General features: G+C 35.5%; 1 protein-coding gene across 1 annotated transcript in view; it reads left to right on the top strand.

Moving 5' to 3' along the window:
- LOC150075298 (nuclear transcription factor Y subunit alpha-like) overlaps positions 1-21,221 on the top strand; it is a 111,979-nt gene that overhangs the window by 48,911 nt on the left and 41,847 nt on the right. The window contains exons 2-4 of the mRNA XM_090388293.1: positions 6,832-7,041; positions 11,886-12,011; positions 20,313-20,366. Of these exons, the coding sequence (XP_090244419.1) occupies positions 6,865-7,041; positions 11,886-12,011; positions 20,313-20,366 (357 nt within the window). The 5' untranslated portion in view covers positions 6,832-6,864. The remainder of the gene's footprint in view (positions 1-6,831; positions 7,042-11,885; positions 12,012-20,312; positions 20,367-21,221) is intronic.

The following is a 21,221-nucleotide window of genomic DNA, read 5'->3' on the forward strand; positions in this document are numbered from 1 at the left end:
TCGATCAATTCGGCCCTGGAGGGATTGTGCAAGGCTCAAGGGGTAGAATTTTTTTCAGCCTGGACTGTACTTGTTAACAGGAGAGATTGCTTCTACAGGGATGGGATACACTTAAATAGAAAGGGTGCAAGAATTTTTGCTGATGCTGTCGAGACAGTGTTAGGTGGGTCGGAAAACTGCTAGTTGGGGGGGATACAAGGACTAATAGATTAACAGTAGCCACTGGCAGAGGTGGAAGTGATTCTTGCACTGCTTCTATTCAAATGAGCAGAAGTCTGAAAAACAAGATGCAGGATATTTCAGAGACTGCTGGTAGTCATTGCGTTACAAGTAAACACATGGGTTGTGTTAGGGTAGCTAAGAATAGAAACAGGTGCATGTATACCTGCGTGTACACCAATGCTAGGAGTTTGGTAAATAAATTTGATGAATTTGAGGTATTGCTCAAAACAGCAAAGGCAGATATTGTTGGGATATCAGAGACATGGTGTCACACAGATATAAGTAATGCGGAACTGGAATTTGGGGAATACAATGTATATAGAAAGGATAGACAGGAGGGGAGGAGGGGTTATGCTATTAATTAAGAAACACATAAAGTCAAAGGAAGTGAAGCCAGTTGACATCGATGGACAGGGCAGTGTCGAGTCAGTTTGGTGTGACATAAGCATAGGGAAATCAAAATTGAGAGTAGGAGTGTGCTATAGGCCTAATGACTCTGATGAGTATAATAATATATTGTACAGGGAAATAGAGTGGGCCAGTAAATCAGAGAGTCTTATAATGGGGGATTTTAATTTCACAGATATTGACTGGAATTTGTGGGTTGGTCACTCGCACACTAGCAAGGCTTTTGTGGATTTATTGGATGATTGTTTTCTACATCAGCATGTTCGTGAGGCAACAAGAGGGAGCAATACTCTTGATCTGATTATCAGTAGTGATTCTTCATGCATTAAGAACCTGCAGATAAATGAACCACTAGGTTGCAGTGATCACAGTGTGTTGAAGTGGGATTTACTCAAGGAGGTAACTACCATCAGAGGTAAAGGGAAGGGTTTTTGTTTTCGTAAAGGCGACTATGATGGTCTGAGACAGTATTTAAATTCTATACAGTGGGACCAACTGATGATGTTACCAACAGCAAACTCAAAATGGGAAGCATTCAAGGAACTAATCTTGGTGGCTACCAGGCTTTACATACCAACTAAGAAATATTGTTCAAGGTTTAGGCCTAAATGGTTGTCAGATGGACTAATGAGACATGTGGCAGAGAAGAAAAATGCATGGGGTACATACAAATTAATGGGTGACATGGAAGCCTATGATAGATATAAGTTGGTCTGTAACCAAGTCACAAAGGAGATTAGGCAGGCAAAGGCAGACTACGAAAAATCCTTGGCAAAGGATGCAAAGAAAAACAGAAAGGAGTTCTTTACATACTTGAACTCGAGAAGAAAAGGGATGAATCAGATTGGTCCACTGGATATTGATGGTTCAACAGTTGAGGATCCTGCTCAGGTGGCTAACAATCTAAACGAGTATTTTGCATCTACATTCACGCATGAGGAGTTATTCAGGAAGGAGAATGATGTAGGTAAAGTAAACATTGGCAGTGAGCTGGATGATTTTGTAATAACTGAGAGGAAAGTGGAGGAGAGATTGTTGAGGATAAACATAAAAAAGGCACCTGGGGTGGATGGGATCTATCCAGTTATATTAAAGGAGGCAGCAAAGGAAGTATGCAAACCCCTAGCCATAATTATGAGAGCTTCTTTGGACTCAGGGGAGGTACCCATAGACTGGAGATGTGCAAATGTAACCCCAATTCACAAAGGAGGATCAAAGGCTGACACAAGTAATTATAGACCTGTTAGTTTAACTTCTGTTCCAGGTAAATTAATGGAGGCACTGGTTAAAGAAGCACTGCAGGATCATCTAGACAAGAATTCAGTTATAGCTCAGATGCAGCATGGTTTTGTTAAGGGCAGGTCTTGCCTGACCAATTTGATTGGATACTATGATGTAGTCACAAAAGAACTGGATGCAGGGAATAACTTTGATATTATATATTTGGATCTTAGAAAGGCTTTTGATACTGTTGCACATGGAAGACTGCTGCACAAATTGGAGCAGTGTGGCATTGGAGGCAAATTGCTGCTATGGATAAGGGGATGGTTGAGTGGCAGAAGACAGAGAGTGGTAATCAATGGACACTGCTCAACGTGGACTAATGTTATTAGTGGAGTTCCTCAAGGTTCAGTGTTGGGTCCATTGTTGTTTTCGGTGTTTATGAATGATATTGATGATGGGATATCAAGTTTAATGTCTAAGTTTGCAGATGATACAAAGGTTGGCAGGGTCGTTAAGGACACTACTGACGCTGTGCTGCTGCAACAGGATCTGGAAAGGTTGAACAGATGGGCTGAGAGGTGGCAAATGAAGTTTAACATTGACAAATGTAAAGTACTACATATGGGTAACAGTAACCCCAGAGCAATGTATCAACTCCGCGGTACTACACTGACAGTGGTGGAGAATGAAAAGGACCTGGGGGTAATTGTGCAGGCAGATATGAAGTTCTCTGAGCAGTGCAGACGAGCTGCAAGAGTAGCTCATGGTGTCTTGTCAATGATATAGAGGAATTTTTCTAACAGGGATAAGGAGGTGATTATTCCCTTGTATAAGGCAATGGTTAGGCCACATCTTGAGTACTGTATACAGGTCTGGAGGCCTCATTTCAAGAAGGATGTAGAGCTGCTGGAACGGGTACAGAGAAGGGCAACAAGATTAGTAAATGGAACAAAGGGTTGCTCTTACGAAGAAAGGCTTAAGTTTTGCAAATTACAGAGTCTGGAGACTAGGCACCGGCGAGGTGATCTGATAGAGGTGTATAAGGCTTTGAATGGTTTGAGCATGCTCAATGCCAATGGGATTCTTCATCTTTCTCAGAATAATCACCTCAGAGGGCATAAATTCAAATTGAGGAAGGACGGATGTCGGATAGATGTGCGGAAATTTGCCTTTGGCCAGCGGGTGGTTGGTTGGTGGAACCGACTTCCATCACTTGTTGTTGAACTCGATAGCCTAAACAAATTTAAAGCTCAACTGGACAGGTATTTCGAACGAACGGAGGGGTGAAATGGGAGAGGGTTTTTTTTTTTTTTTGGCTGATGCTGAATAAGCTTGCTTTCTTGCATCATATGCCTCTACTAATGCTAATGCTAATATCTAAATAAAACTTTCAGAAGAGTTTGTGATGGTGTTGCCATGTATTTCAAGTTGTTGGTAGTTGATCATATGTTGAAAAGAAATTTGTTATAACAGTGTAATTTTTTAAAATTAATTGAAGTTAATTTGAAAATATTGTGGTGTTAAATGGTGTCAAGACATAGAAACGTCTGTATGATTTTTCTCAGCAAAGATGTTTTTCAATGGCTGAAGTAAATGCATAATGTAGTACACAGGGCTGAGCATAGACATTTTGTCACCTAAAGCAAGATATGAATATGAGTTCCTTATATTATTTATTATTAAACATTAAATGCTCAGTATATTTTGTAAGTGGCTTCCAGCAGTAACTGCCTCCTACTTTACCTATTGATATTATACTCCTTGACTAAGTTTCCATACTCCATTATGGAAACTTAATCAAGCTAGTAGTCACAAAGAATTGTGCATGGATGACCCCTTGATCTGTTTTCAAATATTTTAGAAAAATATCTGTGTAACCTTTCTTGCACTGAATAAATAGTTTTCAGTTTGAGCAATGCACTTCAGTTATGTTTTGAGACAGGGTATTTCTGTGTTTGAGGTAGCTTTTAAGAAAGTGCACCTCCTCCTCAACTCACTTTTAAATCCTGTAATTCTTGTACCTCTTCCAACCTTGTGTGTTAGATGTGTCTTAGTCATTACACCCTTGTCCTGACACCTGTATATTATTTATATTATTTAAATAATATGTATATTATTTACGTTTCCTCGAAGTAGTATTCCAAAATGTTGGAAGAACTGCTAGTCACGGGGAATGTGGTTTTTCCAATAATAGACTACAAATAATGGAATCTGAAATTTAATTGGTTCCCAATGTCATTGGGAAGGGAGGTGCTGTTGCACAAAGTGACATTAAGGTATACACAAATTAACAGATTATTTTAAAAGGTATGCTAGTCATTCATTTAACATATCATCTTTTGCTTGACCAGTTATTGCTGATTAAGCTGTACTATAAAAATTTAGGGCTTGTGGTAGCAACTTTATTCAGAAAGAGAGAGACATAACCAACCAAATATCACTGTCTGAATTAACTAGTTAAGAGGCTTGAGGAAATAGAACAATTCATCTGTGAAATTGGAGGCCACCAACATCTACTGCAATTGGGCCTGCTATTGAAGAACATATTGATGAGTCGGCTGCTTCATTGACTGGTAGAACAACCGGTGCTTTTGCAGTTTCACATGGGTTAGACATTCAAGTATGATATTGCAGCAAGCACTAAATATACATTACACCAACCCACTAATATTCTTATGAAACAGAGCATGTACAGAAATTACTACTACAAGTTTTACTAAAGTTGGTGACATTTTCTAGATGGGCCTTTGTGAACATTGAGCAGAATGAAAACTGGTTGTTTGTGTTTTAGATGGTCAAAGCCAATTTTTCACTAAATACATGGGTGAGCACCCACGACTGCCACAGTTGTGGGTTTACTCCACCATTTTGAACAGCAGATTACTATCATGCCTACATTAAATCTGCTCTTCACCGTTTATTATTTGACCATTTTCCTTTGAAATATGTTTTGTCACTGGTTTTGCCACAGGCTGGAAATATGTGAACCTTTTAATGCATATTACCACTAATATTTTTCACTAATTATTTTCTTTGAAGATTGTATTCCTCCATATTCTAACCACTAGCTATTACACAAATCTCTAATGTATTCCTACTTTCTTTAAATTTAAATTGAAGCTTATTATATGATACCATAGCTGAGTTGTCAGTGAGGGAGTGTAACAGCACACTTTTGAGTTATGGTTTGAGTCCATGTGACATAAACCACAATCTTCTGTTGAAGAGACAGTGGCAAAACTACCATACTGCCAGGTCCACCACTATGAGGGACCCCCAGGCAGATGGTTTGGCATAGTTGTTAAAGAGCATGTGGAGTCCATTCAAGAATCTCATGGGAGGGCAAAATTCTTAGTTTTGTCACTACTGCTAAATACATTTAATGATTATATTCATTGTCAAAATTGGTTTAAGCTCTTTTAACTTATGTGATCATGCCAGAGTTTAAATAGAACATATATACTTTGTGAAAATAGAATTCTTAATTTAGAATCCTCTTTATAGAAGTATTATGCTGTAAGGCATAACATATTCCTTATCCAATGGTTTGTCAAAAAATATTAGTTGGTAAAATTAGATCATCTTCTTTTTTGTTTATTTTATGCCTACATTATAAGATTTATTACAAAAGCAGTTATATAATGTGATGGTATAAATATGAAATTATTTAAAAAAAAAATTGTTTTCTTATAGTCTAAGTCTATAACAGCAAAAAAGAACATTTTTTCAGCTGTCAGTTATCTGTTTCTATGTAATCTGGGAGTGCACACACACACATGCACAGTGGGATAAAAATTAACCAGTGGATCTTTTTAACAGTACGAATTAGAAACATGCACATGCAGCCTTCCACACTCAGCCCCTTTTAAGAATATTTCAATCTGTAACATACTGAGGTGGTGATGGGAGGGGTCTTGAGTTGTCCTGAGAACTTCGTAGATGCGTTTGTGCTTGGATAAACTTTATCCCATGGATGTATTAATGTTTCTAATATTTTTAAATAAAATAAAATAGGGAAAATAGTTAAAAACCGAGATAGTGCATGAAAATGATTTTTAATGGGTTAGACAATTAAAATTCCCACAAAAAAAATAAAAAAATATTTTATTTTTTTTTGTGGGAACTGTTACATCTAAGTTCAATTATCGAAATCATTTTTTATTTATTTATTATTTTTTTTATAATTAATGCCTGTCATGTGCACCTAAGTTTGCTGTTTATTTGTATTTAAAAAAAACAAAAGCCTCTCAAAATAATTTGTTGCTTATTTCTGTTTTAATGCCCATCTATTTTGTGATTTAATATGTGCCAGAATCACAAGTTTTCACATAAGTGCTGACAGGTTAATCAAAGCATGAACTTTTAAGCTGTTTTATTTTAAGTTGTATATAAAGTTACTTCCTAAAATTGCTTTCTGAATATATGAATGCTATTTCTAAATTTTTTCTATATTTTATCTGTACATCTTTTTAACTATGTTTAGTAAGATATAGTTAGTAGAATACATTACTTGAAATGAATCGCAGTCAGTAGAAAGTAATCTAAAATATTTATATTTTTTTGATAATTAAATAAAAACCATGCACTACAAAACTGTAAATGAACTACTGTAGTGCAAGTTGTTTAAGCACATCAGTCAATACTACTCAATTGCAATAGTTTACTCACAGAAGGTTTACACAAACTCCTTCACAATTTTCTCTTTAAATGGTTTAAAAAGATCATGAATTGTAAGTAAATACTATTTACAGAACACCTTAATTATTTTTGAATCTAATTAAAAAGGGTACACAAAGTTTATTTTATTTAAATGGAGATAAACAGTGCTCCAAAATTTATTCGTGATATTTTGAATGATGAATATGATATTTTGAATGATGAATATGATATTTTGAATGATGAATATGAGGGAACTTTTTTTTTTTTTCTTTCCCTTTCTTTTTGTTAATTTATGTTATTGGAAATGTTTCTTTATAGCTGGTGGTTTTGCTGTAGTTGGTAGTTCCACCCATGCACATGGAACAGTTTCAGGTAAGCACCTCTGGTGGTGCTGCTTCACAGCAGACATCAGCCCAAGTTCCAGTTTCTGCTAGTGGTGCAACAACAGATCAGGTTACTGTAATGCAGAGCTTGTCACCAGCAGTAGTTCCAGGAACTCAAGTAGCACAAGTATCTCCACAGCCTCAGGTAAAGATTATACAGTGTGAAACTTTTTGTTGTTTATATGCATGAACTCACTTGCTCTCTTGCTCAAGACTAAACTATATCACCTTTATGAAGGTGAGCTGAGCTACTGTTGGCAATATTAACTACACACTAATATATGTATGCAGAATTTGTCTGAATTGTAAAAAGGGATGATTAAGGAGTAAGTGTGTGTTGTAAAATGTTAGAAACAATTCAGCCCTTTTCCTTGGCCTATCAACTTTCCAGATCTCAATCCCATCAGGCATCTGTGGGATGAGGTTAAATTATCTGTATTTGCAAATCTGCTACTAACCACAATGGTGCAATTGTGGGATGTGCTGTAGGCACCAGTTGTTGGGGATATCTTTGTATGTGCTTCATAATCTTGAACTATCCATGTTAGAACATGTTTATGTCATTATTCACACAGAAGACTAAGCTTCTCAATTGACAGATGATCATATTTCAATGGACAGTGCATGCGTGGCATTCAAAAAGTTGCTTGACACTTTCAGATAACCATGTAGAGACCAAAATGTATTATTTTCTAGTGATAGGAGTTGTGGCTATGGGAGGAATACATTTTGGGTTTCTAAACCACACACAGAGGAAGCAGGCAGCAGCAGCATAAACACAAGAATCTTTAAATATTGTTTATAGCAAAGATGATATTTCACAAAAGAGCCGAAATAGGTAATGCTTTACATTTGGTAATTATTCAAAATGAATTCTGCCTACTACTACAATCTATTACACATGCATAATACAATTTTTTTTTTTTTTTTTTTTGTCCTCTCTTTTTCCCATTATATATGGGGTCAGCGTTTTTATTGTTTTGGCATGAAATTTTTGCGGCCGGATGCCCTTCCTGACGCCAACCCTCACCTTTTATCCGGGATGGGGATATGCGGTGGTCATTCCCTGACCTTCCGCATCCTCTGTATTTGGTGGTCACGGGCTCGAACCCCGGTCTAATCAAGAAGTAGTGTGCTACGCACTACTGCTCCTGCCCACCTGGCTGTGGAGGCACCACATGCATAATACAATACATTTGGAAAAAAGTATGTATATAAACACCCATATGATGTAGGATAGACGAACCGTACCCATCATCCAAGTGTCAGGAATAGGTATAAAAGCAATTGTGTTTGTGCTAGAAATTAGCAGATCAATGAAATACACTAGATGGTCAACAAATAGCTTAGTAACTTCTAATGGAGAGTCATCATAAGATACAATATTATCGATCAATCCATCTGTGCTTTTGCTGCAAAAATTTAATATTCCATGTTTGATGTTACCATTAGTAGTGGCAAAGGATGCAAGAAAGCAAGCTTATACAGCATCACAATGTCTAACTTCAATTGTCACTAACCAGCCTTACAACCTTCATATTCATCAGTGTCATTAATAAATATAGAAAACAACAGTGGGTCCAGTACTGAACCTACAGAACTTCACAAATAACAGTAGTCCACAGGGAGAGCAGTGCCCATTGATAACTACTCTGTTTTCTCTTATCTGCAGCAGTAAGTTGTCCATGATTCCACATTGCTCCAATTTGTACAGCAGTCTTTTATTAGTGTAAGTAGTGTCAAATGATGCAAAAAAGCAATCTTATAGAGCATCAGCCAAAAAAAAAAAAAAAACCCTTCCCATTTCACTTATCCATCCCAGAAAGAAGTTTATTCCAGCATTTGACCACCCATTGGCTAAAGGCAAACTTCAGCACATCTATTCTGTAACTATCCTTCCTCAGTTTGAATTTATGCCCCCTCATATGCATAATCTGAGCAAGAGGAAGGATCCCATCAGCAGTGAGCTTGTTAAATCTGTTCAAAGGCTTAAACACCTCAATCAGATTTCCTCACAGATGCCTAGTCTCCAGACAGGGACTTTGGCCTAGGCAGTTTCTTAGGACCCGTAATTTTTTGGGGCCAGTAAAACGGTTTTATTATACATTTTTTCATTATTTTATTATACCGCCTCGTTTAATATTTTCTTATACAATTAAAGGGTGTTAGTTACCCATTATGTGTTTTTTCTAATTTTCAAATAAAAATTTATTATACAAATTAAAGGGGTCTAAAAAAGTACCCTCCCAAACTTTTACCTCAACCTGTATAATTATTATTTGTAATAACTAACTGTTAATTTGTATTGATTTAAATAGTTTTACTTTATTTAATTACATAGGTATTGTAATAAAATTAAATATTTTTGAGTGAATGTTTTGCTGTACTGGTAGGGCTAGGATTGCCAGCTGGCCTTCTTTGTGCATGACAATCCTTGATTAGCCTAATGAATGTCCTCTGTCCCCAATTGCAACAAAAATGTCCTCCATTTTTAGATTTTGATTTAAAGTATAAATGTTTATAGGCAGAGGACTCTTTTTAGCTTTCAACATAATACAAGACCTGTATTTTTTCATATTTAGTAATAGAAGACCTTTTTTAACCCATTCAGTTGTGTCCTCCAGTACAATTTCTGAAAGGTGGCAACTCTAGGTGAGGCCCCGAAATGAGAATCTTGCTTAGGCCCTGATTTTTCCTTAGTCCGTCACCTCCAGACACTGCAGTTTGCAGAACAGAAGCCTTTCTTGGTAAGAGCACCTCTTTGTTCCCCCTCGCAAATCTAATTGCCCTTCTCTGTATCTGCTCCAGCAGCTCTACATCCTTCCTAAAATGAAGATCCACACCTATGTGCAGTACTCAAAACATAGTCTGACAATTGCCTTATACAATGGAATAATCACCTCCTTATCCCTGCTACCAAAATTCCTGTATATCATAGATAAAACCCCATGTACAGACAGGCCTGGCAGCCTGTCTGTACTGCTCAGAGAACCTTATATATGAATGCACAGTTACCCACAGGTCTTTCATTTTCCATACCCTGAGTGTAATACCACACGGTTAGTACATTAGGCTGGGATTATTGCTATCCATATACAGTACTTTGCATTCGTAAATGTTAAACCTCAGTTGTGATTATAATGAAATAAATATTGCCTCTACCCACAAGACAGTCAAAATAAGTAAAGTTTATTAAAAAATAAATTTACACAGACACTGAATAGATAAAAATAAAAATACACTATGTACAAATTAAAACTAAAATTATATACAGACAATAAATATACAAAAATAATAAAAAAACTATTAATATAAAGAAAATAAAAGTGATAAAACATGCATGAAAATATAAATGATAACACAGGCATGAAGATGCGTTCAAGGCATTGAGCCTCTTTATCAACATAAACAAGATATATGTTAATAAGTTCTTATATTATGCAGAGGTCCTTGCACATGCATTAACAACAGGTGTAGGTGGGTGGGTGGATGGATGGGTGGTGGAAAGAGGGAAGGGGAATAACAAAATACTCAACCATCAGACTCTGCTGGAATGGTGAGGCATATGCTAGCCCTGTTATTAACCTGCCATCTCTCTCATGATGTAAAATAACAGCCTCCATAATAGGATGTATGCGGGTTCCAACATTGGGATTAATGGTGGGATCCACCACAGTTATATAGAGGGCCTCTAACCGTGCGAGATGGTGAGAAACGTGGGCATGGTCTATTTTAATTTAAATTTAGTTTTAATTAAAATTTTAATTACAATCTGTGACCCAATGTAGAAATAGTAGATGTAACTACTGTCAAGAACAAAAAAAAAGCTTTAGCCCTTCCCTTTGCCCTTGACACTGTTACATCTTTAAGTAAATCCCACATCAATGCACTATGATCACTGCCATCTAGTGGAGTGGGTCTTTTATCTGGAGATGCTTAATGTACAAAGAGTCACTGCTGATAATCATTGCTTCTCTAACATGTTGGTTTAGAAAAACAGTCAACCAGTAAATCCACAAAAATCTTGATACTGTGTGAGTGAAAATCCACATGTTTCAGTCAATATCTGGAAAGTTTAAATCCTCCATTATAAGACATTCTTATTTACTGGCCCACCCTCTTTGCCTGTTTTTTATACTCGTCACAGCCATTAGGCCTGTAACATACTCCTACTCTCATTTTTCTTTTCTCAGTGTTTAGGTCATACCAAACTATTTAACATTGTATTGGCCACCCATGTCAACTGGATGTGCTGTCTTACATTTTATGTGCTTCTTTTCTGAGAAGATAAGGAATGCTCAGAGTTATGTTCTTAACCAAGATAATAACTCCTCTTCCCCACTCCTGTCCCTTCTGTATACATTGTACTCCCCAGCCTTTCTTGGTAAGAGCACAAAGCATAGTTTTAACAAAGGGTAATAGCCTACATGTATGCTATGATGTGGCCAAGTGGTCAGGAGCGAGAGGGCAGTGACAAGTGCTCTTTGAATGGACCGGGTTTCAACCCGTGAATGCTAAATACGATAAATGTTTACATTGATGTTGGGTAAAGGAAACACCAAAATAAAACCAAGAGCATCATGTCTGGCCATCTGGCTTGTAAAAATTTGGCTGGATATATCAACATGGAGGAATGACAAACATTCCATCCATGTTGCTGACCCCTAACTGGGACAAGCAGCATGGATATTTTTTTTTTTTTTTTAATATTCTACATGTTGTACCTAGACTGGTACTGGTAATTCATACTGTAGGTACATCACTACAGTGTATGCTGGTGTGTCTACAGCTGATCACTAAATTTCTTTTTTTTTTTTTTAATTTGTCTTTTGAAAAATTGAATGCATATTTTATTTTGGGCATGTGGTATTTGGAAATATATGGTATTTCTTCCATAATGTCTGCTTCATGGATTTTTTTTTTTGTTTTTTTAAGTCAGTATGAAGATTGTGAAGTGATTCTTCTAATGAAAATTTTGATACTGTCTAGGTAATCCAGGTGACTCAAGGGGGTGCTCAGCCTCAGTTAGTTCCTGGACAGCAGATAATGGTTCAAGCTATTCCTCAGGGTCAGGCCATTCAAATACAGGGTCAACCTGGTCAGCAGATACAACAGGTAACTTTATTTATTTTTTTATTATTATATACTAATAGCACATATCCAAATGATTTGCCCTAATGAATGTTCAATACCAGTATGAGTTAAGCAGGATAATAAGGACTGTGTAAAATTTTTTTTCTCTTATAGATCATGTATATAGGTGGATTATGGTTGTAGGAAATAGTACCTAGTGAGTACTGTTCACTTATGATTACTCAGTGAGTATCCATAAGTAATAATACATTGTATTTACTGTAATCCATCTGTTTGTAAATATTTAATATAGATCTTTCTCACTGACTGTGAGGTTAGAGACTGGCAGTCTCACAGTGGATGACAAGAGAAATTAAAAATTACTCTTGTTATCCACCATTCACAGTTAGAAATTTTAAATTTCTAACTGAATGGCTGAATGCTTAAAGTAATGGGAAAGGGGGGGTTACATTCCTGATGAGTTTTGAAATACAGTTATTAAACAATAGAAATAGGGAAAATTATTAATATAAGTTCAGTGTAAGAGTAATTTACTAGTTATCCAAAGAAGACATTATGCTTGCATTAAATGTGTAACTCATTTTAATGCTAGAAACTGCTGCAGAATGAAAACCTGTTATGATGTACTCCAGACCTTTTTTAATAAATAAATAATTAGTTGAATAATAAATGCCATATTTATGCACACTTGCTTAAATATGGTGTTTTTGATTCAACTAATTATCCATCAAAGTATTTATCAAAAGAGCATAAATATGGTATTTATGATATTTTTCAAAGTGATTTTCATTTCTAATACCATAGCATTGCACTGTAGCAGGTGAATCACTTTTACTAATATATTTTATGCTTTAACATGACAAATAGTAAAAATGAAAGTTGAATTTTTTTAGTGGCCAGTCATTGCTGTAGCCAACTAAAACATTTCTTTCAAAAATATATAAAGTGAGGCCAGCTAAAAAACAAATTTCTAAAACAATCCGTTGTTTTAGGTTAATGTTCAATCGGTACCAGGGATTTTTCCCATCGGTGATGGGAGAAACCCCTAGTACCGATTGACCCTGAACATACACACTGTTAATGTTGGAGAGTACCTCAAAATTTCTTAAATTTACCTTTCTTAGAACAATTGCAAATACAAAGTCTAAAAATAATTATTGTAATATATGTTGTTGAAATGGTCCAAACATTTTCCTTCAAAAGGAACACTGGGTTGATTTTGATTGCGCCATTTTTATTACCAGTGGTGTATTCGGACCGGAGCAACGTTCCGGTACTTTTTTCTAAATGTCATAATAGAAAATCATTAAATTTATACACCTAATATTAATGAAACAATGCCATAATCAAAGGGGAGGGAGAAACATCTATTTTACCCATTGCTACCAAAAATATATATTAATAGTAATCTTTAAAATTAATAGATTTCTTTAAAATTTTATTTAAAAACAAAAATATAAATTTCACAATTAAACTTGAACATTTCTTACCAAAGTACAATGTGTTAGATAAAGAGATTCAACGAATGAGATATACTGTGATATGTGCGAATGCTGCATTTTGATTAACCATGAGCTGAATGCTAGAACTGGTTGTTCTATGAACTGTGAGTCTGATTCAGTTACTGTACAGTCGATGTGGTGTTATCATATAGTCTTCTGAAGACAAGCGTTCCGGTACTATTTTTTTTAGCAATTCACCTCTGTTTATTACTTACTACTTGGTGCTTTCTCTAATTGTTAGCAGTGGTACCATAGCCTGCAATTATTAATTTTCTTTTCATTTTATGTTATTTGTTCTCCATTCGTTTTGAAGTGAATCGATTCCGTTCAATGACAAGTGGATGTGTGCAATAATTTAGGACTGGCAGGTTCAACTATAAGAACAATTATAAAAAATAAAGAATTAATTTTAGTACTGGGAAAGACAGCTCTTCCACTGCAAGCAACTTGGCTGTCTATTATAATTGAAATGGAGAGACTTCTAAATAATTTTATTGAAGATAATATCCAATGCACAATTCCGTTAAGTTAAATATTATTAAAGAAAAAGCGATTAGCTTATATGATGATCTGAAGAAAGCTCACTTTTTAAAAAAAAGAAATGTGGAACCATTTAAAGATAAATTTAAAATCCAGGGAGAAGCTGCAAATGCAGATCACGAAGGAGCCAAAACTTTCAAAAAAGAACTTATAAAAATTATTGAACAGTGGTGTTAAACTTCTCAACAAGTTTTTAACATACGTGAAACAGTACTTTTTTTGAAATGAATGCCTAAAAGAAGTTCCATAATGAAAGAAGAAAAAAAAAAAAAAAAAAACATGCCAGGCTTCAAAAGCTGCGAAGGATCGGTTGACTTTATTGATGGGTGGTAACGCTGTGGGGATTTTAAAGTAAAACCCCTTTTAGTTTACTATGAAGACTGCCAAAGTACAACCCAAAATCGACCAGAGTTACGAAAACTCGACAGCCCAGGGCCATCGGATTAATAAATTCATGATTTTAAGTTTAATTTTGATATGTAATGGAGAATATTTTATATGTACAAATTTTTAATATTAAATATTTGTGTGTCTTTTCGCTACCATTTATTATTGTTTAGGAAATATCCTATGGCTTAGACCGGGACTCACAAATACATATGTTACATTACGGGAATGCGGCGCTTGCTTAGCACTGATTCACTTAGCACTCTGTTTTTCAAGAACAAATTATCAGCATTAAGCAGGGGCTACCTGTACAGGTAACCCTCGTATAATATGGTAGTTTGGTTCCTACAAAATCTTGTGTAATGCAAAACCATGTTATACAGGACTATGTTATAACCATGTTATACAAGAACTACAGTAGTACAAAAAGGGAGTTATGTTCCAAAAGCTAACAAAAATATGCCATTTTTTTTTTTTTTATAATTATCAGAAACTTAGTTTTTATAGTAGTAATAACTTAATATTTTAACTTTATTTTTATAATAGTAGTAACTTAAATAGTAATAACTGAACAAACGTCTTACCTTAGAAACTGTGATATTTATACGTGAGATAATGTATGTTCATATAATTTTCTTCCTCTTTATCACTGCTAAGCACAATCTCTTCTGCAGCATCTAGCTTTCATGTACCTTCTGCTCTCTATAAAAGTCATGAACTGCACTCTTCAAAGTCACAGTTTTATTTTTTGTAGTCTTAAACAAGCACAAGTTCAATAGCACAGAACCTAACCCAGGGATCTCCCAACAAAATACAGTGGACCCCCCGCTTTTAAATGATATGTGAAAATCGGAAGAATATTTTTCACTTAGCAAAATAAAAATAAATTTGCACTTGCATACATAGCTTAATTAATACATACTGTAATATGTACATACTAATTGATATTTCTGTTCACTGACTTTTTTTTTTTTTTTTAGTTGTAAAATTTAAAAATGATAAGCAGTTAATAACAAAGAACACAGCATGCACAAGTTGCAACAAACACAATACAGAGTAATGAGTTTCTGAAATTTATTTATTTTTTTATATGATTGAATATTTCATGGAAGGGGAAACACATTTCACTATAGTAAAGTGAAAACCCACAGAATTCCAACTATCGGTACTATAGCGAATGCAAGAAGATTGAGTTTATTACCCATTGATAATAGACTGTGCTTAACAGAAAAGCCCAATAAACCTGAAACTGCAAATTGTTTTTATTGTTTTATGGTAGTGACCTCCAGAAATGTGCTTTAAAAAATATCACAAAGGCGATAACAACTAGCGACAACAACAGCAGGGATTCACAAAAAGGAATGGAAACGCTGAAAATTACATCTAACATAATAGCAGGGTTTTCCCCGAGCACAAAGCTCAAAAATACCATGTTATGTGAGATTTCCAGCAATTCTCAAACTGTGTTAGAGTGAAACCTTGTTGTAGAAGTACTGTGTATTTCTACAACAAGGTATTGTAGAAGTACTTCAGTTAGTCTTCTGACCTGTATGCATAACTGACTACAGTACATACTCATTACAGTTATGGAGTTCAGTTCACATATAGTGACCCTAGGCCATAAATCATATTTAATTACTTATTGAAGCATCCTTATTAAATTATCAAAATATTTATATAATATATACTAGGGGGCTTTGCCCCCTGCTCACCCACTCCCACGCATGCTTTTCTATGTAAAACGTAAGGGTATACAGAGTAAGTCAAATCTTTTTTACTTAAAAGAAACATCTGTCTAAATGCACTGATTGATATCTAATCAGGAAATGACCTATGTAATTATTTACTTGTGCATTTATAGTGCATGGCATCCTCAAGGTCAAATAAATATCACTATGTAATTATTTACCTGCATTTACATAGGTCACTTAGGAAAAGGCCTTTTGCTTCAGGTTCCAAAATGCATGACAAATATTGTTGCATCAGAAAGAGCAGGACTAAAATATTTAACTGAAATATTTACAAACTATACAAATATTTAAAAAATACAAAATTATTTACAAATATACAATATTCATTAATATACAAAAGTCACAATGGAACACAGTATGTTAGACAGTGAAGCACGTGCATGATGTTGGTGAACGTTATCGAGGCAGTTGTCAATAATTAATTGCATTTGTAGTGACATAATTGCCTCGCCCTCTTCTCCCATTGGCTCGAATAAATATCATTGGGAGGAAAACTTTTAATGTATAGAGAAATAATTATTATATAACATTATATATACAAAGGGTACTAGGAAAGTTTTGCAATACATCTTTGTTTATTTAATGTTTTCAAAGTAATTTCCTCTACATTCAATACACCTCTCCATCCTCCGAAACCAATCTTTAAACCAGTTCTGCCAAGTTTCACTAGGGAGTAAAGCACACTCGTTGTCCCAAGCACGTAGAAGGTCCTCATCACTGGAAAACCGCCTCCCTTTTAGCTTCATTTTCACATGTGAGCTTAACTTCTGTTCCAGGAAAATTAATGGAGGCACTGGTTAAAGAAGCACTGCAGGATCATTTAGACAAGACTTCAGTTATAGCTCAGACACAGCATGGTTTTGTTAAGGGGAAGTCTTGCCTGACCAACTTGATTGGATACTATGATGCAGTCACAAAAGAACTAGATGCAGGGAATAACTTTGATATTATATACTTGGATCTTAGAAAGGCTTTTGATACTGTTGCACATGGAAGACTGCTACACAAATTGGAGCAGTGTGACATTGGAGGCAAATTGCTGCTATGGATAAAGGGGTGGTTGAGGGGGAGAAGACAGAGAGTGGTAATCAATGGACACTGCTCATCGTGGACTAATGTTATTAGTGGAGTCCCTCAGGGCTCAGTGTTGTGTCCATTATTGTTTTCTGTATTTATAAATGATATTGATGATGGGATATCAAGCTTAATGTCCAAGTTTGCAGATGATACAAAGGTTGGCAGGGTTGTCAAGGACACTACTGACACTATGCTGCTGCAACAGGATCTGGAAAGGTTGAGCAGATGGGCTGAGAGGTGGCAAATGAAGTTTAACATTGACAAATGTAAAGTACTACACATGGGAAACAGCAACCCCAGAGCAACGTATCAACTCTGTGGTACTACACTGACAGTGGTAGAGAATGAAAGGGACTTGGGGGTGGTTGTGCAGGCAGATATGAAGTTCTCTGAGCAGTGCAGACAGGCTGCAAGAGTAGCTCATGGAGTATTGTCAATGATATACAGGAATTTTTCCAGCAGGGATAAGGAGGTGATTATTCCATTGTATAAGGCAATGGTCAGGCCACACCTAGAGTACTGTATACAGGTCTGGAGGCCTCATTTCAAGAAGGATGTAGAGCTGCTGGAACGAGTACAGAGAAGGGCAACAAGATTAGTGAATGGAACAAAGGGGTGCTCTTACGAAGAAAGGCTTAAGTTTTGCAAATTACAGTGTCTGGAGACTAGGCACCAGCGAGGTGATCTGATAGAGGTGTATAAAGCCTTGAATGGTTTAAGCATGCTCAATGCTGATGGGATTCTTCCTCTAGCTCAGAAAAATCACCTGAGAGGGCATAAATTCAAATTGAGGAAAGACAGATGTAGGATAGATGTGCGTAAATTTGCCTTTAGCCAGCGGGTGGTTGGTTGGTTGGTGGAACAGACTTCCATCTCTTGTGGTGGAGGTTGATAGCCTAAATAAGTTTAAGGCTCAGCTGGACAGGTATTTTGAACGAACAGAGGGATGAAGTGGAAGTGGGGTTTTTTTTTTTTTTTTTTTTTTTTGGCTGATGCTGCATAAGCTTGCTTTCTTGCATCAAATGCCTGTGCTAATGTGGGAACAGTGCAAAGTCGCAGGGAGCAAGGTCTGGACTGTAGGGAGGGTGCTTGAGAAGTTTCAGTCCTGTTGTGGTCAAATATTCGGTGCAGGCTTTGGCGTGGTGAGCTGCAGCATTATCGTGATGGAGGTACCAGGTGTCCATTCTTGACTTTGGCCGCAGGTTCTTCATAGATCCAATGACTTTAGGCAGGCATTGTTCAGTATACCACTTAGCTGTGACTGTCTTCTGCGTGTCCAAAACGACACGTTCCACAAATCCACTCGATTTGAAAAATACAGCTATCATTTTCTTCTTTACAGATCGGGATTTTCTGACAATTACGGGTGTGTCGTCATCATCAAAGACCCAAACTTTGTTTTGAGCCTTGGTCGGCAGATCGTAATAGTACAGCCAAGTCTCGTCACCTGTCACGATGTTGTTCACATACCGAGATTGTCCCTTATCAAACTTTTTTAACATCTCCCGGCACCAAGTCACACGTCGTGTCATCTGCTCTTCAGTCAATTGATGCGGCACCCAGAGAGAACAAAGTTTCTTCACGTGCAAATGATCTTGCAGAATCGAACGAATTGCTGGTGCATTTAGGCCCAAAGTATCCTCTATCTGTTGGTAGGTCACTCGCCTGTTTTCGTCAAGCATTTTCCTCACAGCAGTAACGTTTTCCTCCGTAACTGACGTTCGTGGCCTTCCCGGCCTCTCAGAATCCTCCAGAGTGCAATTTCCCCTTTGGAATTCTCTATACCACCTGAATATCGTTGTACGATGTGGACAATCATCATCTAGTGCAAGAGTCATTTCTTCTAAGCACTGGTCTATGGTTAAACCACGCACGAAATTATACCGCAAAACTGTCCTTATCTCATTTCGTGACCACAATGCCATCGCAAGCACTTTATACTCTTACTACTAATGAATAACTGAGCCCATTGACTTGGCACGGCGGCTACTATGCACGTATGAACATGTCTCAACATGCAGCAACAAGCAGCTTCCTGTGATTCATTGTTGCGTCATATTGCAAAACTTTCCTAGTACCCTTTGTATAATTATATATAATCATGCTGTTATTATATTACATTAATATTAATTTATTTTAATAATTAATTGTAATTTAATAATATTAATATTATTATATATTACAATATTATTGTCTAATTATTTAAAATTATATTTTAAATAATTAGACAATGATTAGATATGATTTAATATGGTTAAATTAATGATTCTCAGAAAACACTTGATAGGAGAACAAAATTAAAATAAATTAAATTATATAAGTACTTCCTAGAAAACTCCACTCCGGGACCACATAAACAGGTCTGAAACAGGGAAACAGTGAATCTCAATATGTAGCCGTTTTTAAGTGTTTGGCATTGAGATTTTTCAGTTGTTCAAATTGTAACATCTCAATAATAAATTTCCTAAATCTGTCACATGCTATAATAGTGTAGTCTCAATTATTTAATTATCTCACAATTAAACTATATAAGTTAATAACAAGATGTTTAACTCAGCAATTTTTGCCTAATCCATGCCCAATTTTTGACATTTCAGTTCCTCTTTGGAAAGAGATGACCTACATGAAGGGATTGTCTGTGAATTGAAATTTCCCATAATGCATGCTGCATATAGAACCCTTATCATACTTATTGCTGTCATGTGACCTAGAACACTCAACTTTGCTTTTAAACGTCTCTTACTACAAACTCTGTGCTCCCTTGAAATCATTCCAAATTAGAGTATAATCATATTCTATTTGGGGAACATATCCTTTTCCTTTGTCCTTCCCTTTCCTTTGTATGTTCCAAAATGAAAATTATCATCTCCTAAATCAGCTTATCTTTCCTACTTAATACTGGAAAGATAAGCTTTTCATTGTGAATCTACATAAATAGATTAATAAATTTTTGTTCATTAATTTCACTGTCAAGATTGCAAATTTACTCATGCTTAAATTTACAATGAATGTTTTAAGAGAACAAATTAAACAGTGTATAATTGATTTTTGTAATTCACTTTTAGATTCAAGTTATTCCTCTTGGACAACTACCAGGACAGCAAGGACAACCACAACAGGTAATAAATTTCATTGTTAGTACGGTAGTATAATCTTTCTTATCACCGAAACTAAAAAAAAAAAAAAAAAAAATACTGGATCTGCAGATTTCTTGAAATGGAGAGGGAAACAAGGTACAGTAATATATCATGATAAGCAGGAATATGATCAAATTTTGAAAAATGGGCGTATCCTCTATTTTACAATGAAAACTGCTTATCTCAAAAATTTTTATGAACAATTTTGAAATTGCAGTCATGCCATTAAATCTTGTTTTTATTTAAAAAAAAAAATCTTTTTGAAATATTTGCTAATTTTATTTATTAATAACATTGGTAAACATTTGAAACTTTTAGTTACAGTGCCACTCATAAAGTAGCAACCATATAAATTGCATCACTATAAAAATCTCACAAAGCGAGCATTATGACTGGAATAAGTGTCCTTATAGGCTAAATTTTATTATAAATTGATTAAATATGCAAAAACAACTATTTTGACATACTTATTTATAAAAATCAAAGAAACACACTACAGATGACATGAACACCTTGCATAGTTAAAAAAAAAAAAAAAAAAACCAATAATGTAAGTATATAACATTGTGACATATTTCTGCAAAGATACTTGTGAGTATCTTTGCAGAAATTTTATGATTTATAACCTGCCAACATTTTTCTGTGCTTATTATGATGCTTATTACAGTGAATAATAATAGCATCTAATTCATTTCATAATAAGTATTAGATGTGGGTACTTTGCATGAACTTCTTCACCTAAAAATAAAACATGTATAGTATAGAGTTTGGTGCAAATTAATGATTAACATTCAGGAAAGAGAAAGAACCTGAACAGGTTCTTTCCTTTTCTTTTCT

The sequence above is a fragment of the Mastigoproctus giganteus genome, chromosome 14 (assembly GCF_048544385.1).
Source record: "Mastigoproctus giganteus isolate SK-2022 chromosome 14, ASM4854438v1, whole genome shotgun sequence".
In the NCBI taxonomy this organism is placed as follows: Eukaryota; Metazoa; Arthropoda; class Arachnida; order Uropygi; family Thelyphonidae; genus Mastigoproctus; species Mastigoproctus giganteus.